The 26,677-nt window shown below is 38.2% G+C and overlaps 1 protein-coding gene across 1 annotated transcript in view; it reads left to right on the forward strand.

The window, feature by feature from the left end:
• The window catches only part of LOC124716978 (nuclear RNA export factor 1-like), a 142,329-nt gene that overhangs the window by 88,288 nt on the left and 27,364 nt on the right, over positions 1–26,677 (forward strand). Inside the window, exons 8-11 of the mRNA XM_047243582.1 lie at positions 4,492–4,601; positions 8,242–8,278; positions 10,809–11,050; positions 24,419–24,590. Of these exons, the coding sequence (XP_047099538.1) occupies positions 4,492–4,601; positions 8,242–8,278; positions 10,809–11,050; positions 24,419–24,590 (561 nt within the window). The remainder of the gene's footprint in view (positions 1–4,491; positions 4,602–8,241; positions 8,279–10,808; positions 11,051–24,418; positions 24,591–26,677) is intronic.

Consider the following 26,677-nt stretch of genomic DNA (forward strand, 5'->3'; position numbering starts at 1 on the left):
CTTGTAACTCAGTACCACCCAGAACTGGTGCAACTGAATTACATTCTCCGCCATGGTTTCACTACCTCTCATCATGCCATGAAATGAGAAATGTCCTGCTAACTATCCTTCCCACCCCTCCCACAGTGGTATTCCGCTGTCCACCGAACCTACACAATATACTTGTCCATCCCTACACAACCCCTGCTCCCAAACCCTTACCTGATGGCTCATACCCCTGTGATTGGACATAAATGCCAGACCTGTCCCATACATCATCCCACCACCACCTACTCCAGTCCGGTCACAAACATCACCTATCCTATCAATGGGAGGGATACCTGTGAAACCAGTCATGTGATCTACAAGCTAAGCTGCAACCACTGTGCTGCATTCTATGTGGGCATGACAACGAACAAGCCGTCTGTCAGCATGACTGGCCACTGCCAAACTGTGTCCAAAAAACAAGTGGACCACCTTGTTGCTGAGCACACTGCCAAACGTGACATCCTTCATTTCAGTAACTGCTTCATAGCTTGTGCCATATGGATCCTTGCCACCAACACCAGCTTCTCCGAATTGCGCAGCTGGGAACTTTCCCTGCAAAATATCCTACATTCCCATAACCCTCCTGCCCTCAAACTTCGTTAGTCATTGTCCTCACCCTCCCAGCCCTTTCCCTGTTCCCTTTCCAGCACTACACGGCCCACATTCCACCATTGCACCCAGTCTTTCTACTTGTCTCCTTTTCTGATCCTCCCACCGCCCATTCCTGTCCCTCCTCACCTCTCACCTGCCCTCCGTCTAACCTGGAGCACTATACGGTCCACCATCCCCTACCCTACCATCCTTCCCCCTCCTCGTCCCAGTCTCCTCCACCCTCATCCAGTCGCCACTTGTATCATACACTGGTGCTGCTGCTCGTAGTGTGACGTCTATTTCATGAGACTGCAGGTGTGTGTGTGTAGGGGGGATTATCAAAGTATTGTTTTATCCCTCCCAAATCATGCATGTTAAATTTGGTTTTTAATTGTCCCTTGAAATTGTTCCATATGTTCTTCATCTTAAGTTAGATTGTAGGAATCTTCCGCTCATATAGCCATTGTGACCTCTTCATTTCATCTATAATAGAGACCACAATATGTCTTAGATTGCTTCTTACCCATCTTTAGCAAGGTTTTGCGCAGACATCTGTGTTGCAGCAAGGGCCAACTTGTTTTAATCCATAAATACTTATCTTCAATTGCCGAATCTTCCGTTTTCTAAATGATTTTTTTTTCCAGCTTCTGCTGGAGGGATCATGTAGATTTCATCATCTAATTCCCCATTTGAGGAAGCTGTCTTCCCATCCATTTGGTGAATTAGTAAATATTTTTGTTATTGCCATGACTAAAAAGTATCAAAGTGATCCATATTTTACCTCTAGCAAAAATGTTTCTCTGTAGTCTAACCCTTCTTCTCGTGAACATCTATTGACTAGAAGTCATGCTTTAGATTTTTCTGCTACACCCACAGGATTTTTTTATGTTAAACATCCATCGTGATTGTAACGGTTTTCTTCTTTCTGATATTTCGAGCCATTCAAAAGTTTCATTTTTGATAAAATGACTCCAATTCTCTTTCCATGGCTGCTTTCCATAGTTGGAAATTCAGACCAATCGTAGACTCTCCAACCATTGTTGGTTCATCATTAAAAGGTTGGACTATATACATTCCATAATCAGGATATTCTTTAGGTTTAGGTGCACCAAAAGAACGTCTTGAAATGCTTTCTTCCTCTTCTCCATCGTCTAGAACTCCATCTTCATAGAATATATGTGCGTGTTGTTTGTTGCCATCCTCTTTTTCCTCTTCTTCGTTGTCTGTTTTGTTTCCAGAATTAGTGTTTCTTGAACTTGACAATGGTAATGAAGTGGTTGTTTTGTCTTGATGGTCCTCTTTTATTCCATTTTCATTATTCTCTAGAAATACATATTTACCATTCAGTATCTTCATATTTGTACGATTCATGAATTGGTAAGGGCGGTGTTACACTATCAAATTTCTTTGTCAAAGATGTGATCAAACATTCCGTCAAATATATTTGACAAAGATCTTTGACGTAGCGCTAGAAGGGGTATTACACTGTCATCAAATTTTTCATCAAAGTTCAAGATGGCTGACAACAACTTTTTATTAACCGCAGCAGTTGCATGTACCCCAGTTGCATTGTGTGCACATGCGGAAAAGAAGTGGGGGAAAAAATGGAACCATACATACGAGGTTGACAGTTTTAAATTCCTGGGATTACAACTTGTTAATAAATTCAGTTGGGAGGAGCACACCACAGAACTGCAGAAACGCCTTAACAGATCTGTATTTGCAATTTAAGTGTTAGCAGACATAGGCAACATAAGAATGAAAAAGCTTGCATACTTTCATTCCATAATGTCATATGGTATAATATTTTGGGGTAAATCTTCAAGTAAAACAAAAGTTTTCAGAGTCCAGAAGCGTGTAATACGTATTATTTGTGGAGTAAATTCGTGGACGTCCTGCTGAAACCTCTTCAAAGAACTGGGCATACTAACTACTACCTCTCAGTATATTTACTCCTTAATGAAATTTGTCGTAAATAATATATCTTTTTCGAACAAACAACTCGGTTCATACATACAATACCAGGAACAAAAATGATCTGCACAAGGACTTTAACGCACTTACTTTAGTTCAAAAAGGGACCCACTACTGAGGAACACTCATCTTCAATAATTTGCCAGCAAACATAAAAAATTTAGTTACAAATAAAGATCAGTTTAAAAGGAGCCTGAAAGACTTACTAGTGGCCAACTCCTCCTACTCCAGTGACAAAATTTTTAATAGAAACAAATGATGTATTGTATTTATTCATACTATTAGTATTGTTATTTCAGCTTTAAAAAAATTGACATGTTCCACATCCGCGAGGATCTCCTCAGCATGGATCTGTGGAACGAAAAACTAATCTAATCTGGGTGAAGCCGTGGGTTTTACGACGACACGATAAAAGCATTCAACAAAACTTGTTACGTGAGCTAACAGTGGAAGACATCAAGTCGTACATCAATTACTTAAGAATGGATGAGCATACACTTCTGTATGTGCTCAGTGAAGTGTATCCTCATATCACAAAGCACAATATTCACTTAAGAACTGCTACATCTTCAGAAGACAGGCTTACTGTTAACACTCCCAATTCCTTGCTGCCGGAGAGGGTTGGGTTAGGTTAGGTTAGGTCAGGTCAGCTCAGCTCAGGTCTCATCTCCAATCTTCTTAATCTATTTCTGTATTCAGGGTGCCTCACGTTGTAAAGTGCCTCATCAGTTTCATACATCTCTATTAATTTTGTAGTTGTCGGGCACACACCAATTGTATTTACCGGCAATGTTTATAAAAACACTACAGACGACAGAACGCTGCAGCGATGCTAGCGCTCCATGTGGTAACATGTCACATTGCAGTGAACAGAAGACAAGCGATTTCTTTGATCAAATCTACAGCGAGGCCCTAGATTTGATCAAATATTGGATGACATTTGACAAAGTTCCTATTACACCATCAAATATCTTTGACAAAGATATTGGACAAAGAAATTTGATAGTGTAATACCGGCCTAAGCCTCACAGTAGCCTACAAAAATATCTTTCTTAGACTTCGGGCCAAGTCTTCTATGCCATAAAAAATCATTTGTAGAGTATTAAAATGGTTTACAACTTCACCTATGTCTTCAGCAGTATTTAACTTGAAAATTCCCCTTCATTTGTCGCTGTAGCTATAACTTCCCCATATTGGTTAACTATATTACTTTGAAGGTTACTCTGTTTCCCTTCTTGACTGTATCACTTACAGATAATGAGTTAGTTGTGAAATCATTAGCATAGTAAACAGAATGAAATTTTCACTCTGCAGTAGAGTGTGTGTGTGTGTGTGCGCTGATACGAAACTTCCTGACAAATTGAAACTGTGTGCCAGACTGCTGCAGAATAAAAATTTCAGTCTGGAAACATATCCCAGGCTGTGGCTAAGCCATGTCTGCGCAATATCATTTCATCCAAGAGTGCTAATTTTGCAAGTTTCGCAGGAGAACTGTGAAGTTCATAAGGTATGAGATGAGGTACTGGTGAAAGTATAGCTCAGTCGGTAGAGCACTTGGCTGTGAAGGGCAAAGGTCTCTAGTTCAAGCCTCGGTCTGGCACACAGTTTCAATGAGGGTACAAAAAATTTCGTGCCTGTAATGTTTACAAGAAAATTTCTGAATTTAATTGACCCATATTCTATAACTTCACGTTACTCTGTGTACTTGAACTTGCAATGGCTGTAGAAGATAAGAATTTCACTATTTAAGTCGGATTTGAATGATGGATTAAGTAATGGAATTATATTCAAGTATTTTAGTTGGATTTGAGGTACGATACAAATTTGTATGCAACTTTTGTAGTTTCTTTGAAACAGTCACTTCAATTTCACATTTTTATTGTATTTCTATTTTTCCAGATCCGTAATATCATTGAGCTGGATGCACTTAAGGGATTGCGCCTAGTGGAACTAGTCCTTGAGGGTAATCCTGTGTGTCGACGCTATGAGGATAGAAGTTCCTATGTAAGGTATGACACTGGTGACGCGGTAGGTGCACAAGAAATACATCTGCCCGAGGGGCTGATGCGTAACACATGTAGAGGGATGGTCGTTAATGTATGGATGTAATCCTGATGTCCTTGATTACTGCACTGCATGGGTATTAATATGTAGTTCAGTTTCTGTGGGAGATTTCTTGTGAACCTCTAAGCACAAGAAAAGAAAGGAATTGAGGATGTCCATGTTTAGGCGTGTATAACAAAGAATGATAATTTTTATGCAGTGATTTGTGTTGGTGGGGTACATGATGCTACTATCATAAGAGGTACTGATGGAAAATTGTTGTGTTGTAGCAAAAAGGTGATGTAATGTTGATGGGGATTGTGGAGTTTATAGTGGATAAATGTCACGTTATCTGCAGTTAAGCTAATTGGGCATTGTGTGCACTTCTTCTTTAATAAAATATTAATTATCACTGAAGTTAGTATTTCAACAGCTGCATGAAAATGATACGATTAGTGGGTTGCCAGTATAACACATAGGATGTATCATGTGAACTGTTACAGGGTTGCTGGACAGAAGAGTGATTGAAAAATGAATAAATGTTAATATTATCAGAAAAAAGGAATCAATTTTTGACAATATAATGTAATTGGGTGGATAAAAAAAATCTAGTCACCGAGCGGCAGCAGAACATGTACAAGAAAAGAGATTTTATTATGCCAGCTTTTAGAGCCAGTGGCTCCTTCTTCTGGCAGAAGGGTTGAAGGGGAAGGAAGAGTGGTAAGGAAAAGGACTGTTGATGTTTAGGGAAAGGGTTAGAGTTTGGAAAAGTCACCCAGAACCCCGGGTCAAGGGAGACTTACCATATGGGATGAGAAGAAAAGACCAACTGTTGGGGACTACACCATCAGTTCCCAACAATCACTCTTTCCTTCTCCTCATGTTCGGTAAGTCTCCCCTGACCAGGGGTACTAGGTGACTTTCCTGAACCCTTACCCTTTCCCTAAACATCTCCAGTCCGTTGCCTTCACCCCTCTTCCTTCCTCTTCAATCCTTCTGCTAGAAGGAGCCACTGGCTTTGAAAGCTTGCATAAGTAAAACTTCGTTTTTATGTATGTGTTCTTCTGCTGCCGCTTCATGAGTAGATTTTTTTTATCTGTCCACTTAATACTATCAGACTTTTTTATGTGGCAAGATGAGTAGATTTTTAATCTTACTATTAATGATATGATTACAATATTTATTTTTCTGCCATGGGATTGATGCTCATTACCACTGATTTAATAACATGGAACAATATTTTGTGTATGAGAATACGAGGGCAAACATTTCTTTTTGATGATGTTGTTTATGTTTATTTAATATTTGTCCTGGTCTAGCATTTTCTTTGGAAAGTGGTTTTCTGTTTTAACAGTAATTGGTTCCCAGATGCATGCACGATCATCACACTCATCATCGGGTTGGTGCTGGTAAGACCAAGAAGTCTGCTTGATTCGCATCAAACAAAGGATTACTTTTACTTGAAATGATCACATATATACTTTTGTGCTGCAGCCAGTTTGTTGTTAACTGTCTCTGTTGACAGCTGCATGCTTGAATGTGTACAAATAGATATTTTAACATTTTTATATATATATATATATATATATATATATATGAACTAAAAGTGAAGAGTAGCTGTTCAGCAGAGGCAAATGCTTTATGATGTTGAGCCTATTTATTTCATTTTCATTATTAGTACTTTCACACTTTTTATTATGAAGGTCATTCAAAAAGTTAAAATTCTGTCTTAAAAAGGGGGGGTTGGGTTGTAGTAAAGAAGACCTGTGTTGTATGTCATAATTATAGAAATATGCTATCCACAGTGTTAAAAAGCCAGTTAGTTTTGTGATGTGGTGTCATGTAACATGCATTCAGGCAGCAATTACTTTTAAGAATGTCACACTATTGAGTTCCAGCTGCTATTTACACAAAGACAACCCAACATGCTGTGACGTCCAAGCTTAGTGGTTTTACCATGATAAATGGATGTAAGCATGCAGCAAAACACTGTTACCACCAATTACCTTCAGAGTTAATAGGTATAAACTCAAAGTATCTTGGTACTGGTTATTATTTAGTTTGCATTCTAGTTATCTTGGCAGTCATTGTAGATAACACAATGTAGATTTGTTACATGCCAAATATTGTCGGGTGAGAATATTGAAACAGCTGGCAAAAAGGTTATTGCAAGTTGCATTCTTTTTTCAAAATTCAAGACTAGTAGTACATGAACTTATTTCCATAAAAAAATATCACTATACTTGATTGCAGTACTTGCAAAATTAGGCTCTTTCCTGAACATGCATCCATTCTAGCAGCAGACAAGAGACAACACCCATTTTATCAATTGAGCAACAGAACAGTGTTTTCCTCCTTCCACAATACTGTCAGACAGTGCTGTATAAGAATAGGCTGTTCTCTTTAATTGGCCAGCTTTATGATTCATTGATAGCCAGATGTGGTATTATCTGGAGCTCACAGCCTGTCACAAACGCAGTGGATCACTCCTAGTGCCATGCCCTTCAGTTTTATTGTTCTCGGTGGCTCCACTGCTTGTTGTGTCGTGCACATTGCTGTCCTCGGCACTGTCACTTACATTACACAGAAGTAGTGAAACAATTACACTTTTGTACAAAGAGTAAACCTTACTCAAGCTTTGTGCATTTTTGTTCCAATGTTGACTGTGGCTGACATTGGAAAAAAAGGCATTAAAATGTAAAAATGAATATGGGACATTGTGACAACATACAGTGTGGCAATGTCAGTTCTGTTCATAGTTATACACACAGGCCACCACTTTCACACAGCTCACAGATACATGTATTGTGGTTTATATCTCTACTTCTACAGTATGGTATAATACCATCCCAGCATTGTTACAAAAACTTTTCAACAGAACTAACTTCCTGTATCAGATACTGTATTAAAATGTGCACAAATTCTAAAAATAATCACAATTTGCTTCCTTTCTGCAAGTGTATCCTGGCCAGCAAGGTGCTTCAATAAGATGTGAGAATGTCCCCTCAGTTCTGTTTGTTAAATCTGATCAAGTATTTACATGCGCATACAAAAATACTGCATTTGAAACTGCAAAATAATGGTTAGTTGATGAAAGTCAACACTTATGATAATGTCTTGGAACTGATGTTGCTTATGCACCAGCTTCTTGTAACGGTCTGCTTTGTGGAGTAAAACTGACATTTGACTGGTGACTGCTTGTCCAGAATATGGAAATACATTGTTTTTATAATGTTTCTCCTTTCAGTGTGCATGAATCACTGAAAATCTACAGCATTTTAACTCCCAGTGAGATTTCTTGTTTATTTCCTTTAGACTGTTCCATACCTTGGAAGGGGAAAAGAACTTTGCATCTTCTATAATATTATAGCATTACAATACAGAAGTAAGTGATTCAGTTGCTGTTGGTGTGTAAATCATTGAATCCTATTTTTTGGCAACAGTTTATTGTAAAGGACCTTCATAATATAAAGTTGAATGGCAGTGCATTATGTTTGTATGTATGTGTGGATTAAAATTAATGCATTATTTAGCATTGTTTCAGTCCTCACATTTGATGATCCCTTGTTCAGATGAAAGATCTACAATTTTTTTTCCCCTCAACAGTGAAGTCAGGAAGAGGTTTCCAAAAGTGTTAAAACTGGTGAGTAGTCCTATATGGAAAAAATGTAATGGAAGAGTGTCTGTCTCCTCCTGCCTCAAACAATTTTAATATTCATTTCATACTTTAATATGTATTGAAAGTGTCTGAGGATTGCAAGGAGTTTATGCTATAAGCCTATATTTAAAATTATAATACCCATAGCATTGCAATGGGTCCAACTCCCCTTAAACATGTGCACAGTAAAAAAACAACTTTGCATGCTGAAGCTGATGCAAGATGCGAAGCACCAGCACTTTATTGCTGATTGCTTTATTAAGATCACCTCACATTATCTTCTGTGCTATTTTAACCCTACATTTTTATGTTGTGACTACTATTCGTATAAATGTGGATACCGGTTTACATTTTGTAAAACCACTGTGACGGAGTGACTGCTTCACTGCTAATTGTAAGCGTTCTACCAGTTCAGTTAAATAAGTACATTCCTTGTGGAACTTGCAGCTTAATGCTAGAAATCATAAATTTTGTCTTGATGCAAACCTGAAAGTGGATATTTGAATTCTGGAGCTGGTAATTTGATAAATTATACTATGCGTGTGAAAGTGTGTACTACATACTATATTTTGACCACTTGTTGTTGCACTACACCACTTGAAAATATTACCCAAATTGTCACCGTTTCACTGTTCTTCCAAATAAAGATTTGGCTGAAAGCCATAGAAACATACATGCAGGAAATTATATGCATATATAATTCACCAACAATCTTCATAACTAGTTTTCACAGAATATTGCTGTTTTCATTCCTAGATAAGTCTAATTGCCTTACGAAGTGTTTGACACATTTTGAAACACGGCCGCCATACCTACATCCCGCCAACTGGCCGGTATGGGTGCACAGTTAGTGCAGGGAACATAATGTTCTGTGACCACTGGACAGTCCAGACTGGGCTGCTAGTCGTTGAAAGATGTAAACATCCTGCTCAGCACCGATTATGCTATATTGATATGGGATGTCGTAATTGTCTCATGTGAATATAATGACTTTAATTGCACTGATGACATTTGAGTTACTTACAGTTATCGAGGATGCTAAGCAGAATGTTTATGTGTGAGTTGCGTGTAATTAATTGTGTATATTACTGTAGGTTTTAGCATAATTTTTTTTTTCTTTTCTACTGCAGGTCACTTAACGATTTTTGAGCAAAACTCGTTGTGACATGATAAACATGCCTAAATACAGCTGTGGTGGTTATTACTAACATTAACATAAGTAGGCTTTGAAGCACAAAATGATCAGTCTTACATTGTTTATAGCTTTAACGATTTTAGTTTTCAAAAACAAGGTACATGCAGATACTGCACCATTGTAGAATTTGAAGAAACATTTCTTATGGTTAAACATTTTCCTTTTCTCTTTTCAACGAAAAGAATAAATGCTTGTGTATACCTAGTCCAGTAACATGGAATTTGTTATTTGCATGAAAGTTATTTGGGAATTCAGATTCTGTGTGCGGACATGTTTAATCCTTTGTATCGTTCTTATGTGGTCACATGTGAGATCAGTTAGCAACTGGAGTTGCTGAAGTGGAGGTCCAAAGTTAGGTGTGAGTGAGGTGGCATGGTATGGAACAGAGTGCATTCAGCCATGTAAAACTGAATGAAATGAGATGGCTTGAATTAATTAATAGTGGCATTGAAATGCAAGTCCTCTTAATAGTGGCCTCAGATTAAAAGGATTACACCAACCTTGAAGTTACCCATCACTTATTTTATCATTCTGTTGCAATGTACTGGTACTATTGAAATTTCCTACTGCATCCCAGAGTATAGAATATGCATTGTTGCAACATCCCTCGTGTAAAAATTAATTCTCGGAAACTACACACTGTGATTCTGTAACGTGGCATTCGGACTGTGTTCTCAGTGGATGTGTGTATTACCTATTCGTTATTTCAGAAAGGCTCAAAATTTTCATTACGTGTCGTACAAAGGGATAATAAATACTACATACAGCAGATGTTTCATTTTTGTAGGCTGCTTATATTAAACTGCAGAAACATTTTAGTACTAGTACAAGAGATTCTGTAAATGGAAAATGAAAGTTCAAGGAACACACTTGCCATATGCCGTTGTGTGACATTATCACTTGTACTGGAGAAAAAATAGTCACTGGCCAAAATAGAGCGGTCAGAATTTAGTGTTGTGTTAATAGTGAGAGGTTGGACAGTTTTCAAAATTGTCAAAAATTGTTTAAAGAGATGTACTACAGAGTAAAAGATATCAGGCTCACACAAAGAAATTGTGATCTCCTAAGAAAACTGCATCTTTGTCTTTTTTCTGTAAAAAGGGACTTTGTAATTTTCTTGCTCATTTTCATTGTGAACCTTAAGTACTGAGTGACATGCTTTTTTGTCATATTATTCCAATTTTTTGTGCTAGAGATTTTTAAGAAATGTTTTGTGTGCTGTAATTAGTTGACAGTTAGAAGTATGGGTAACATTCAACATTAGTCCCACTCAAGTTGTGAATTAGTTGGAAAATGTCTATACGTACTCTTTTTATACAGGACGGGACGGAGCTACCGCCACCGATTCTCTTTGACGTTCAGGATGAAGAGGCCAAGATTCCCCTTGCAAAAGCACATTTTGCATGCTCTGAACAAGGTCGTACACTCGTGCAGGCGTTCTTAGAGCAGTATTACGGTGTATACGACTCAGAATCTCGCCTGCCATTGGCTGATGCTTACCATGAGGAGGCACTCTTCTCATTGTCAGCTGTGTATCCACCAGGACAGAGTACCAGCCATAGGTATGGTAAAAAGAAAAAATCGGTGTCTTATAATAAAATGACACATTTATTCCATGTCTAATGCAGTTTGTTTGAATCTCTGCTGAATTTAATCATACCTATTATTACTTCCTAGTTTACACAGTTATTGTTTATACAATTGTACAATCTCACCTGTAATATGAAATTATAACACAATCTGAAAGCTTTCCGAGGCTTGATACCCTTACAAAGTGTGTTGTAAGCGTTTTTGTTGGCTGTGAGCCACCATAGAGGCACACTGATCTGTTGTCTGATTTAAGCTGGTTGGCACCAGATGTATAAGGTCAAAAGCTGCAACTGCATCATGAGGAGTACTGTCTGCAGGAAGCCACCACAGCACATTGCTCTTTACAATGATAGAAAATCACTTTTCAAGTGTATATCTCATAAAGGAATGGGCCTCTGATTTTCTTCATATTACAGTAATTGGAGGTCAGTGCCCAGACAGCAGTTTCCTAAAGCAGTAAAACGCAATTCTCAAATAAACTAAAAAAAAAAACTGCTTTTATGATTAGAAGACTTCAGTGTGCTGTCAAGTACAAAACATTTGTAATTTATTAACGTAGTTGGGGCCAGCTGAGTGTGTAATGTGATTGTCTCATAATACAGTAAAGCCTCAGACAGGCACCGTTAAAAGAATGTTACACAAAGCTTTTGGTCACAGCCTTCATCAGCAAAAGAGAAACACATAACATTCATACACACAAGCAAGTGGACTTCATGCACGCACCTGCCAGAGTTAGCAGTCATATGTGCTCAAGATGTTCTTGCTTCTGTGTATGAGTGGTATGTATTCCTCTTTTGATGCTGAAGGCTTTGGCCAAAAGCTTTCTTTAAGTTTCTATTAATTGTGCCTGTTTGCAACTTAACATGACGTCTTTATGGCAAGTAGCAATCTATCTTTTCGTGCATTGTTGATATTCCTACCTGGAGTTTCCATTGTTTAAGGGGAGTCAGAACTTAAAAAAAAATTTTCATGTTTTCGAATTTTTATCTCATTATAAAATTTGCAATTTTCCAAATAAAATTATAAAGTCACATGGGAAATATTTCATTTTATTTTTTTAAATATAATGTACAGCATTTGAAAATGTTAAAATTTTTTCGTGCATTACTTAAAGATCTAATAAAACGTAATTTTTTATATAGAAGGCCGTGGATTGATATATTATAAAGGTTAAATTATGTGTTTGTATTTCGGTAGCACTGTCAAAAACAGTAGCGTATCGTTTCATAGTATAAACACGCATTGTATGTCGAAGTCCTAATGTTTTTCTGAGGAAAAGGGTCAGATAGATTGGTAAATCTCTCAAAAAGTAAAGTATGATGCCAAAATGAAGCGTTTTTAAGAAACGTGGGTTTCATGGTAATATATTTTCGAATAAGGGCATTGGTGCTTTGACGATTAAAATAAAACATTGTGATACACTATTTTCTCAAAACGAAAGTGATCTCGATGGTACATTAGGGTATATTCTGATAGATTCTGGTGATAGGTGAATGTGTGTGTGTGTGTGTGTGTGTGTGTGTGTGTGTGTGTGTGTGTGTTGTAAAATGTGTGGATCGCCAGTAAGTTTACATGAAGACGGTGAGATATAAAATGGACCAGCCAGGAAACTTAATTGTTCCAGTTGTAAATATACTCCTTCATTTTGGAATTCAGATAAGTGTAAAGATAATTATTTTGAAGTAAATGTTAGGTTGTTTTATGGATTGAGAGCAATTGGCAAAGGACACACTGCAGCAGAAACAATGTATGCCATGATTAATATGCCACGCCCACCTTGTAAAATCAACACGTATGCAGGATTTATTGGAGCTGCTGTGGAATCTGTTGCATGTGAGTCCATGAAGGGAAGGGTGCTGCAAACGAAGCTGCTGAAATAAAATGATGGTATGACTGACATAACAGTAGCTTTTGATGGCAATTGGCAGAAGTGTGAATACAGTTGTAAGAATTCTGTTGCTATGGTGACCAGTGTGGATACTGGAAAGGTAATAGATTTCCAGATTTTAACCGAACATTGTTATAAGTGTAAATCAGGGAATGAAGGGGGGCATATCTGTGACAGAAATTATGAAGGAACAAGTGGTGGTATGGAGGCCTCTGCAGCTATTAAAAATTTTAGTCAATCTGTGAACGAAAGGGGAGTGTGTTAACTAAGTTCTTAAGTGATGAAGACTCAAAAGCATATAACAGTGTAGCAGCCACTCAGCCTTATGTTGAGAAGATTGTCATAAATCTGGAATATGTTGGTCATGTCCAGAAGAGGATGGACACCAGGTTCAGGAATTTGAAACAAAGTTTGAGAGACAAGAAACTTTCTGATGGTAAAACCATAAGAGGCAGTCTGACTGACTAACTGATTGATGAACTACAGCAGTATTTTGGGATAGCAATTAGAAATAATACTGAGGATTTGTTGAAAATGAAGCAGGCAGTATAGGCTACCGTCTTTCACAGACTGTCAACTGCTGAAAAACCAGTACACCACCTTTGCCCTCTTGGACCTGATTCGCGGTGCAATTACCACAATGCCCAGTACTCCAAACAGTTCATACAGCCTGAAACATTCCATTTCAGCAGCAGTCACGGATATAATAAAACCTATTTACAGTTGTTGTTGTTGTTGTTGTTGTTGTGGTCTTCAGTCCTGAGACTGGTTTGATGCAGCTCTCCATGCTACTCTATCCTGTGCAAGCTTCTTCATCTCCTAGTACTTACTGCAACCTACATCCTTCTGAATCAGCTTAGTGTATTCATCTCTTGGTCTCCCTCTATGATTTTTACCCTCCCTGCTGCCCTCCAATGCTAAATTTGTGATCCCCTGATGCCTCAGGATATGTCCTACCGACCGGTCCCTTCTTCTTGTCAAGTTGTGCCACAAACTCCTCTTCTCCCGAATTACTATTCAATACCTCCTCATTAGTTATGTGATCTATCCATCTAATCTTCAGCATTCTTCTCTAGCGCCACATTTCGAAAGCTTCTATTCTCTTCTTGTCCAAACTGTTTATCGTCCATGTTTCACTTCCATACATGGCTACACCCCATACAAATACTTTCTGAAACGACTTCTTGCCACTTAAATCTAAACTTGATGTTAACAAATTTCTCTTCTTCAGAAACACTTTCCTTGCCATTGCCAGTCTACGTTCTATATCCTCTCTACTTCGACCACCATCAGTTATTTTGCTCCCCAAATAGCAAAACTCCTTTACTACTTTAAGTTTCTCATTTCCTAATCTAATTCCCTCAGCATCACCTGACTTAATTCGACTATTTACAGAGACCTGGCAAATCCTGAATTACTGAAGAAGTGACTGCATGGTCAGACTCAGAATCCCAAAGATTCGTTCAGTAATCTTATATGGACTCGCTTACCAAAAAATGGTTTTCTTGGAATGAAGACACTAAAGTGGGGTGTCAGTGATGATGCCATTATTGCTTTTAATGATGGCAATATTGGTAAGTAGGAAGTGCTACAGCATATGGGAATTAATCCTGGAGCATACTGCATCAGAGAACTTGAACAGATGGACAAGGTTCGAATTGATGAAGCAGTGTGTGGAGCACAGTTGACCACTAAGGAGCCCAGAAAGAAGAAAAGAAGAAAAAACTTGGAAAAAATCAAGAGGATGATATACAATATGGCGCAGGGTGCATCTGAGTGTCTAAAAATAAGAAATTAAGCACATATTAAGTGAGTTACAGTCTTTTGAAACTTTAGAAGCCGTTCTTGAAATTTACACTTTCTGTTGCATTTTTCCCTAAATTGCAGAAACCACTTCAAGTAGAATATTCAGATTTTCAGGGAGCAATAACAAACACATCCTGAGTCTACTGAACTAAAAGAAGAACACAATGTTACGTATATATAAAATTATTAAGGATAACGTACAAAAAATGTACACAAAATTTTAACCATGTAATTAAAAAATTGTATTTCTGAAAGCATTGGCTGAAATGCAATTATTCTAGTTCAGTAGACTTAGAACATACAGTTTAATGTCCTATAAAAGTTTCATGTCAATGGCTACAGTGGTTCCTGAAATACAGGGAAGCCAAGTCAATAAATTTAACATTGTCAGGATAGTGCGTTCCTACTCACCTTAATACAACAAAACCTCATTTTAACAAATCTCTGTGGACCAAAATATTTTTTTCCTCAAACTGGTTCTTTTTCTTTTTTTCTCTTTATTTTTTTATAATGGGTTTTTTGCAGACTCACTTTTCACATAACATCTTCAAGAAGAGTTTGTTTTTTGCCTTCCAGCATACTGTAATGACAGAAGTTGTTGCCTACATTAAAAGAGGAAAAGTAGTTCGTGATGATATAAAGTCCTTGCACAGCAACTGCAAAACTGTGCAGTGGCCTCCTCCTCCTCCTCTTCTTCTTCTTCTTAATTTTTCTTCTCTATCGTCATATAGTCGCCACCACCTCCTAATTAAGTGTTCCTTCACAAGCATTTCACACATCACGTTGTCATCTCAAGTGTTTGGTCCTAGAATGTCACATTTTCAGGAACACCTGTGATTCTGCTCCATTCTTCTTTTGGGGGCAATGCCATGTTTGACAGCAACTGATGTATCACAGCCAGTCTTTGCAAAACAATTCAGCACGTTTTGTTGTTTTACACAGTTCTAGGCAGCAACAAAACATGCATAGCCTGTGGAACGTTGACTCTTCAGTCCATTCTTCTCAAGAAATGTATTTATTTTAAAGTGTATTAAGCCACCAGAGGCCGCAGATGACTTGTGCAGTTTGGTGGAAGAAACACAACAGTTACATCATGTATCCTCGGGATTGGTCAGTAATAAGAACTATTTTCCTTCCTGCTGTCCAAACTCCAAAGAAGTCTTTAAAGATTTCCGATATCATTTAGGCATTGCTATTGTACTCTTAAGTACAAGGTAGTGTTTTTATGTTTTTAAAACACCTGATAGTTTTAAATTTCCCTATTGTCAGTGGGGGCAACTTCTCACTTCTGTCAGTGTTTACACACGATAGCGCAGTCATTTTTACTTTACCTTCTTTTTTTTCCCATACCAGAACATATTTTCACAGGAATTAAGTTATAAATGATGCCAGTGTTATTTGCTTTGTTTCTAGTCTTATAACACAATATTAATTGTTGTAATGTAATGTTCTTCCAGTGGTTTCCATTGTCTATTCCACAGCCTCACTCTATCCACATACACTCAAAAACGAGAGCCATTCAGTATTTTCAACACCGATATTCATGCAATTTCTCGAGCCTTCTCTTGTAGTATGTTTTCTCTTGTAGGAATCCTGTCACTTCACATTTGTTTGAATCTCTTATACACCATTGAATGTTGACATGCAAATGTTTTTCCTTTTGCTTCCAGAGCAACTGCTAACTTTGACATTAAGACAGTGATAAATCATACTTCTGCACCATGTCTGTAAGTTTTATGTTGAAATTGTCTTTGATGTGTTGGATGATAGTCAACATCTGCTTCATTTATGCTCCATAACTTGTAGTGTTTCTTTCTCTCGGGGTTCTGCCGTGAAAATACAAAATAGAAAATCTTATTGGGGTTTGAATTTTGATGGAATAAGTTACAGATAAGGCGGACTTCGTATTACTGATTGAGATAGTGCTGTAATTTGACCGTGAATGGCAGACCGGGTCGGCAACACTACAAAAAGTGACTGTAAGGAAATAGCATCAGAAATAAGTTGTAATTTACCTTATAATTCTGTCAGAAATGTAGTATCTATTATAATATAGTCTTCGTGGCAGCATTTGGAATACTTCTTGATTTTCTTGTAAGTTGTCCTTTTTTCGTTGTTCACTGGTCCTCTTGTTCTCTGTCTGACGAAAATTTCTGGAAGTTCTCACTGTCTGGATTCATTTACAAATTTGGCGATAACCATTGCGAATTACTGCTGAAATAACTTGAAGACGCCATGTGGTCGTTTCATAATATAGTTTTAATTTCCACTTAAAATCATTCTTTAACATCAGTGCCAAAAAATACATGTTTTAAACATATGAAGACAAGATAACAAGAGAGTAATGAACTAGTTGTTAAAACAAGCACCTACGCAAAAGTAAAAAGGATCAAAATTACTTATGAAAATCTGTCGCTGGCGCAGCGCTGTTCTGCATGCGCAATCGTAAATCACATCTTTGCTCTGGCAGAGGCGCGATAGTCAAAGTACCGTTACAAACACCACAAAATTGAAACTGATAGCCGACAATAACAAGGTGTATATGCCCTGGGAAATCTGGGGAGAACCTGAGAATCTCATAGACTAGTCTTCCAGGCATTTTTCAATATTCTAGTTTTCAGTTAAATTTTTGTAATTTTTGACTGGTAAGAAAAACTCTAACAAAGAATTTTATTTGAGCCTATAATTGCATAATAATACCAGAGCAATAAAACATAAACGACAGAATAACACCAAAATAAACTTTAGTAACAGAAAGAGAGAATACACCATTTATAACAACAAAACAAAATAAAAGCATCTGCCAACAGCAATATGTGTCAAAGACTATGCAATACTTTGTAACAACAAACTTCTTTCCTTGCACCTTTCTCTTGGGCCTCATTTCGATGAGCATAATGTCACAACTGTTTACATTTTTAACAGGTCACAGGAAAATATTGCAAATGGTAGTTTGAGTATTGTTACTGTCAAAGTAAATTTCCTTTTACACAAGATGAATTGTGTTACATGTGATGAATTTCTTAAGTCACAGTGTGTTAGACCTCATTCAAAATTTAATATTGAGGACCAGCCACTTACAAAATTTTCAGGCTTAAAAGACCAGCCATTTACGCCATTATTTAATATTTTACTGGGCCATTTGTGTTTGATATATCTTAAAGGGTAACACATGCCAAAAAGGACCACATTTCAAGGTTAATTTTTCACATTTATTTTAGTTCTTTCGTAGATTACAAATCACGCAATAACAAAGGCATAAAGTGTGAAGTGAGTTCTTGAGGAATTACACCTGCAGTTGGCTTTTCTATGGAAGAGTCAAAGTGCACAACAGAACATGTATTCAGCCAGGTAACCCACAAAATGTTCGGTGCTCGGCAATGAAATTTATAGTCGTGCTTGTCAGAAATATTTAGCTGCTGTGATTTAAGCTATGTTTGTAGGAGCCTTTCTAACCACATCCACAGAAAAAACAGCAAATAATTTTTGATGACCGATATTATATGTGAAAGCTTAGTGTCTCTTGTAGCTGTACTGTATTTATATTAGTTTAAACCATTACCTTCCGTATTTGAGCGTTCACACTGCTTAACAATGATGTTGCTATTGGCTGACTACATCACGTGTCCTGTGCTCTGAGTATCGCTGTCATTGGCTGGCGAGATCACATGACTTGAGTAGTGATTGGCTGTCAAAAGTGCATTGCAATCTTGTCTTTGGCCCTTCAGAAGCAACTGTGCTGTATTTGTGGAACTCCTGTTAACACCTCCATTGTGCGAAAATATGCAGTGTAGATGTTGGACGCATCGGAGATCTTTCCAAAACCCATTGTTTTTTTGCTGGGTTTCATTTTGTAAAGTGCCGGGAAGTTCTATGCTGCTGTATAAAACCTTCAGCGTTCAAAGTATTATTGATAAGTTTTACAACTGTGAGGGGAAAGTTGTTGCCACTTCACTCGGGGAAAAGGGTACTTTCACCCAGAAAATCTGCATTTTTAACTGGAAAATCTGGAGAATTCTGAAAATTTATTTTTCTTGTCCGTGTATACACCCTGAATAATAAGGAACACTTAACAGCTTGCCCTACGTGACTCAGAGACTGTGACGTCCAATCATGTGATGGGAGTCACAAGGCAAGCAGAGTGAAAGTTGATTTTGCATTCATTCAATGCTTTTTCCAGTATCAGTGCAATGGAATTCGATCAAGATATGTGTTGACTGAAACAATGAAGTACGATATACTACTGTCACACAACATAAAGTACTGCCTGTCTGAAACTGAAAGAAATCAGAAACTCACTCGGACCTATTAGGGATAGTATAAAAAATGGATTTTAATTTGCAGAATGTTTAACATTTATTCCTTAAAAGTGAACTTTTTCTTAAAGTGGGGTCATTAAAAGAGGAAAAATAACACTCTTACGGGAGTTTCTCTGGGACTGACAAATATTCATGAAAAGTGGATTTGTTAAATCGGGGTTTTACTGTATTGAAGTTGCTGGTTTGAAACTTCCTAGTATATGTATATTAAATAACAAATGTTGAATCATATTTTATAATAAAAATATTTTTTTTATTTCTGGTTACTAATTACATGAAAATGCCAGTGTTTGCATTATATTACAGTTTGGTGCCAATATGCAAGGCATCAAATAGAAGACTCCTCTATTTATGAAGATTGATCAGTGTTATTGATGGATATAATGATTTTTCATTTAACAGTGGCAGATTACATGTCCATATCAAACTTTATTTTTCTACAACTAGTAATTCAAAGTAATGAGATGTTATTTTTATTCAAGTATTATTCAGTATTTGTTAATAAATATGGAATTTAAATAAGAGTGAAAAAATTGCTTCTAGTGAGATTTGAACCATTTGCATTTGCTTTATGATTAGCGGACTTCCACGCTTAGCTACTGGTATCTGTTAATTGATCTTAAATGTTTTGTACTTGGCAGTGCTGGAAATTTTTCTAATCTTCAACAGCAGTATTTTGGATTTAAGAATTGTCATACTGCTTTAGGGAATTAATGTCTTGGCAATAATCTTCAAATCATATGAATATTAAGAAAACTGAAGAGGATAGGTCAGTAAGGTTTCTTTGTCAAACAAAAATCTGAATTTTGGCTATGACAGAGATCTGTACAGTGTCTCCCATGCCCCCTCTTTCAACCACTTTTATCACACTGGTAAGGCATGTGAAACTGAACATTAAATGTATTCCCTACTGCAAAGACCAACTGAAAACTGGCAGGGACAGTGGTTTGCACAGTGGAAGTGGCAATGCAAAGGGAACTAACAGCCTCAGGCTTCCATTGATGTGTTGCTGGTGGCGGCAGTCAAAAGACTGTTGCTTTAAACTAGACAATATTGATTTGAACTAAGTTACATCACAATACAGGGCACAGAAAATTTAATGTAATCTTGAGATTCTTGTACAGTGTGTCCAGTGAAGGGATCACTGATTTCAAAATAAATATCTCAGAAACTACGATCAATCGACAAGCATAACAAAAGCTGTGGTTGTTGTGTAAGTTGTAAGAATTTTATACAGAAGTTTCGAGATGGTTCGAAAAACTGCTAACAGGTGGCACTGTATGCTGTGCAGCTGGTACAGTATCAGCGTACATAACGCATGTCCTCAGCAAGCGGTCTTCGCAATCACATGACAATCTTTTCGAAATGTCCTCCACTCACAGTGTGGAGGTGGCACAAAGGAACAATGAAATCCGCTCTCACATTTTATAGTGCCTCAACGGAAATGAATTCAGGTGCCACACAGATCTGATTTGAACTCGTCCAGCGTGATGGTGCGGTTCCAGTAGACAGTGTCTTTCAATGTAGCACACACAAAGTAGGTACAAGGAGTCAGATACGGCAAATATGGATGCTAATGGATCCTTGTGCCAACAAATTTGCAATAATCCAACACAATGATGCTATTCCTGAAATATTCATCAAGAAAGCAAAACACTTATTCGATGCAATGTTGCCTGGCTCCATTTTGCATGAAGCTCTCGTTTCCTGCTTGATCCTCTAACGCTCTAGTTTTCTGCTTGATCCTCTAACGCTAGCTGTGTAGCCCAGTTGTTCCAAAATTGTGATGTAACATTCACTAATGATAGTTTACTGCAGCCCAAACAGTAACTTTGAGAAAATATAGAGATCACTCGTCACACAAATGGGAATTTACGGAACTTCAAAATCGCAAATTTTGTTTATTCACAATTCCATTAAGGTGGAAGTGTGCTTCATCTATGAACCAGATGCAGACAACGTCAAATCCTTCGTCATTAATCATTGTGAGAATCTGGTTTGCAAAGTCAACCCTTTTATCTTACACGTAAGACCTGGTGGCTTTGGATTTTGAATGGAAATGTGTAAGTTGAGTCCCAGTCTTTCGCACACACTGGAACACTTAAAGCCAGTTTCTGCTGCAATTCTTTGGACAGATTTCCTTGGCTTTTGTCAAATAATTCCAGAAACTGTGGCAACGTTTTCAGGAGTACATGAGCTGTTAATAAAGTATCTGACTTTTATCTGTAAAATCATTCTTTATTCAGATAAAATTGACACTAGTCACCTTCAAGGTAGTCTCTTTCGGCTTCTACACATCTCTCCCAGTGCTGCTGCCACTTCTGGAAGCTTCACTGGAAAATATCTTCTGATATGGTGTGGTGTGCAACTTCTCTGTTGAATTCTGAAATCTGGTCACTTCATCTCTCTCTTCAGTTTAGGGAGCAGCCAGAAGTCACTCAGTGTCTGTCAGCTGAATAGAGGGGCTGACAAACTACAGCTTTGTTGCGTTCAGTCAAAACTGAACTGATTGAGAATGATGAGTGGATGACTTATCGTGGTGGAGGTGCCGTTTGTGTGTCATTGCTTCAAAAAGGCAACGCAAATCCTCATGGTAGTAATCCTTATTGACAAGAGTATCTTCTGAGCTGTAATCTTGATGTACCACACCATTGGAGTACCTCAGTTGTTAGGAACTTTGGCACAAATTTTCTGAGGTCCAGATGTTCCATTAAAATGGAATGAATGAATCCAATACCAATTTTAACCTTACCTGCAAGTTCGCTGACTTTGATTTGTCTACCCTGCACCACCAGTGTACTTATGTGTTCAATAACCACCTCATTTGTGGATCATGGGGGGCCTACCTGAATGTGCTTCATTCTTCACTGATGAGCAACCTTCTTTTAAGCAGTTGTAACACTCTTTTTCTCTGTGTGGTATCCACTGCTTCTTCCCCAAACACTTGTCGAATCTTGTGGATTATTTCAACTTGAGAACAGCCAAGCTTAAAACAAATTGAATGCAGTAATGTTATCCCACTTTTTCTGTCACTTTGCCCACAACACAAAATCCAATGACTACAACTTACATGTGTTCACTTGTCAGCAGCTAGTCAGCAACTGGTTGGATCCACAGTCATGGGAAAGAGTCAGATTTATCCACTACATGTACCTACAAAGGTAGAGTGCGCACACGCTCATTATATTCTTGGCTTAAATAATAACAAATAAGGTTGGATACTTTTTGAACAGCCCTTGTTATTACAATTTCCTTGGGGTCAGCATTCCCCACCATAACACCAGCCAAGCTGCCTGTCCGTTGGAATTTGGCAAATAACTTTTGCATTGGGTCCTTTTGGGACATTAAATCGTGTTTGAAAACTGTGCCTTGTTGCCGTAATTCTGTGTTCTAACCTGTGGTATTCCAGTACCAGAAAAATACTTTGCTCAATGACATAAATGATTTCTAGCTCTTCCTTTGGTGTGCTAACCTCCTTTCACGTTTCAATGTGGTGCACTATTTATAGGCATATGTATAGCAATTATAGTACCATGTGTTAGCAGCTTTTTGCACTATTTAGAAACTTCTGTGTTAAATTCTTACAGCCTCTACAGTAAACAAACCGTTTGTTGCACTCTTCTATCAGTCTTAATTTTAGAGATATTTAATTTGAAAATCAGGGACTCCTTCAGTGGACACCATGTTTCTTTTTGTTGGAATTACGAGGATAAGTCAATTATTATCCGCAGAGTAGTTATAAAATTTTATTGTAATCGAATAGGAAACTTAAAAGAACAACATTTTTCAACATAGTCTCCTTGCGTTTCAACGCACTTGGTCCATTATTGTACAAGCTTTCTGATGCCCTCATAAAAGAAGGTTCTCTGTTGAGCTGCGATCCAGGAATACACCACTTCTTTCACTGCTTCGCTGGAGGCAAATAGACGGCCCCCTTAATGCCTGTTTGAGTGGACCAAACAAGTGATAGAAGGGGCAAGATTGGGACTATATGGAGGATGATCCAGTACTTCAGATTTGAGTTTCTGAAGTGTTACAGCAGTGTGGGAAGCAGTACGCAAACACACATTGTCGTGCAACAACACAACACCTTTTGACAGCAATCCTTGGTGTTTGCTTCGAATTGCAGGCTTTAGCCTGGCAGTAAGCATATCACTGTAACGTACACTGTTTATTGTTGTGCCCCTTTCCCCATACTGCTCCATTACTGGATTTTGTGCATCCCAAAAAACCAGAAGGATCGGTTTTCCTGCGGACGGTTGGATCTTGAACTTGTTCTTGTATGGCGAATTTGGATGTTTCCATTCCATACTCTGCCATTTACTCTCCGGCTCGTAATGATGGATCCATGTTACGTCACCAGTAGTGATCCTGTCTAAGAAGTTGTCCCTTTCATTACCATACCGATACAAATGTTTTTTACAGATGTCCAAGCGCGTTTGTTCGTGCAACTGTGAGAGTTGTTTTGTGACCCATCTTGCACAAACTTCACGAAATCGAAGTCTGTTGTGGATAATTTCGTAGGCAGAACCGTGACTAATTTGCAGACGATGAGCCACTTCGTCAGTAGTTAATCGTCTAAGAGAATCATTTCACGTGAACACTCAATGGCTTCTTCATTTGTGGCAATAAACGGTCATCTGGTTCCTTCATCGTGCGTAACACTTATGACCATTTCGGAATTTTTCAATCCATTCATAGACACTCCGTTGTGGCAAAACACTGTTCCCGTACTGTACTGAAAGTCTTTGATGAATTTCAGCCCTGAAATGCCTTCCAACCACAAAAAATGGATCGCTGAACGTTGCTCTTCTTTGGTGCAAATAGGCAGCAGAGCAGCCATGCTTAACAGCACGGCAGTGATGACGAAACTAACTTAGCAGCTTGAAAATTGCAAAGATATAACAGCAAATAAACAAAGCATGCGTCATCGATGTAGAACAACAGTACTACCAAAGTAAACAAAAATATAATTAAACTGCAGATAATAATTGACTTACCCTCATAGTATTGAGAGCACTATTTTATTCTTTTTTTTGTAGTAGATACATACGATTCAGAGAAGACAGGTCAGAGCACAGCATTTTATGTACCTATAGCTGTCTCCAATTACCTCGTTGTCGACGGGACATTAAACACTAATCTCCTCCTCCACCTCCACCTATAGCTGTGGGCTATTTTCTGCCAAGAAAGAGACTTGACGTGTTCCCCCCCCCCCCCCCCCCCCCCCCCCCACACACACACACACACACACACACACACACACAATTAAAGGATGAAACATGTCTGTCATGTGGCAATTTAACTATTACTGTGATTTATTTCAGCCGGTTGAATGTGTACCTTGGAAACAATCGCAACCTGATGCGTGTAACAGAAACAGACCGCCGGCGAAAATTGCTGCGACGCGGACGTCATGTGGTGGTCACTGCTCTGGCGGATCTTCCTCGAACAGAACATGACCCGCAGTCCTTCACATTTGACCTTCTAATTTTCTCAGTAAGTTTCTTTCACATTCTTGTTTCTGTATCATCAAATTTCTCTAGATCAAAGCATAGAGAAGCAGATTTAATCAGCAGGTAATACACACTAGTTGAGTACTTTGTATGAACCTTCATTGGAGTTGCAAATGGTGAAGAAAGTTGTTCTGTAGTTATAACCTGTGTGAAAATAGCTTCTTAACTGCTTTGTCACAGGTGTTTGGTAACAAATACTTCAAATACAAATTGAAGTATGATATTTTGGCAGGCCTGACTATGAAAAATTATCTGCGTGATGTTTTCCTGTGCCCTTTTCAAGACCTCAGTTCTGCAAGAACCTTCTAGTGGAAAGTAAATTTTATTGCATTGTGGTATTCCCCTACATGGGGTTAAGTTCAGGATTAGAGACAAAAGGAACATCTCAGTTCACTGTTTGCCAGTTTTGATCTTCGTAAATATCTACTAGAAAAATCTCATTCAAAGGGTTACACAAAAATTGTAATGGATACTATCCTAATGTGTGGTTCCTGAAGAGGGGCAGCAGCCTTTTCAGTAGTTGCAGGGGCAACAGTCCGGATGATTGACTGATCTGGTCTTGTAACACTAACCAAAACTGCCTTGCTGTGCTGGTATTGGGAACGGCTGAAAGCAAGGGGACACTACAGCCGTAATTTTTCCCAAGGGCATGCAGCTTTACTGTATGGTTAAATGATGCCATCCTCTTGGGTAAAATATTGCGGAGGTAAAATAGTCACCATTCGGATCTCCGGGCGGGGACGACTCAAGAGGACGTCGTTATCAGGAGAAAGAAAACTGCCGTTCTACGGATCGGGACGTGGAATGCCAGATCCCTTAATTGGGCAGGTAGGTTAGAGAATTTAAAAAGGGAAATGGATAGGTTAAAGTTAGATATAGTGGGAATTAGTGAAGTTCGGTGGCAGGAGGAACAAGACTTTTGGTCAGGTGAATACAGGGTTATAAATACAAAATCAAATAGGGGTAATGCAGGAGTATGTTCAATAATGAATAAAAAATGGGTGTGCGGGTAAGCTGCTACCAACAGCATAGTGAACGCATTATTGTGGCCAAGATAGACACGAAGCCCACACCTGCTACAGTAGTACAAGTTTACATGCCAAGTAGCTCTGCAGATGACAAAGAGATTGATGAAATGTATGATGAGATAAAAGAAATTATTCAGATGGTGAAGGGAGACAAAAATTTAATAGTCTTGGGTGACTGGAATTCGGCAGTAGGAAAAGGGAGAGAAGGAAACGTAGTAGATGAACATGGATTGGGGGTAAGAAATGAAAGAGGAAGCTGCCTGGTAGAATTTTGCGCAGAGCATAACTTATTCATAGGGGTAGACAACATTCCATTAGAACTACTGACAACCTTGGGAGAGCCAGCCATGGCAAAACTCTACCATCTGGTAAGCAAGGTGTATGAGACAGACGAAATACCCTCAGACTTCAATAAGAATATAATAATTCCAATCCCAAAGAAAGCCGGTGTTGACAGATGGAAAATTACCGAACTATCAGTTTAATAAGTCACAGCTGCAAAATACTAAAGAGAGTTCTTTACAGACAAGTGGAAAAACTGGTAGAAGCCGACCTCGGGGAAGATCAGTTTGGATTCCGCTGAAATATTGGAATACGTGAGGCAATACTGACCCTATGACTTATCTTAGAAGATAGATTAAGGAAAGGCAAACCCACGTTTCTAGCATTTGTAGACTTAGAGAAAGCTTTTGACAGTGTTGACTGGAATACTCTCTTTCAAATTCTGAAGGTGGCAGGGGTAAAATATAGGGAGTGAAAGGCTATTTACAATTTGTACAGAAACCAGATGGCAGTTATAAGAGTCGAGGGGCATGAAAGGGAAGCAGTGGTTGGGAAGGGAGTGAACAGGGTTGTAGCCTATCGCCAATGTTATTCAATCTGTATATTGAGCAAGCAGTAAAGGAAACAAAAGAAAAATTTTGAGTAGGTATTAAAGTTCACGGAGAAGAAATAAAAACGTTGAGGTTTGCTGATGACATTGTAATTCTGTCAGAGACAGCAAAGGACTTGGAAGTGCAGTTGAAGGGAATGGAAAGTGTCT

This window comes from Schistocerca piceifrons, chromosome 9 (genome assembly GCF_021461385.2).
Source record: "Schistocerca piceifrons isolate TAMUIC-IGC-003096 chromosome 9, iqSchPice1.1, whole genome shotgun sequence".
Lineage (NCBI taxonomy): Eukaryota > Metazoa > Arthropoda > Insecta > Orthoptera > Acrididae > Schistocerca > Schistocerca piceifrons.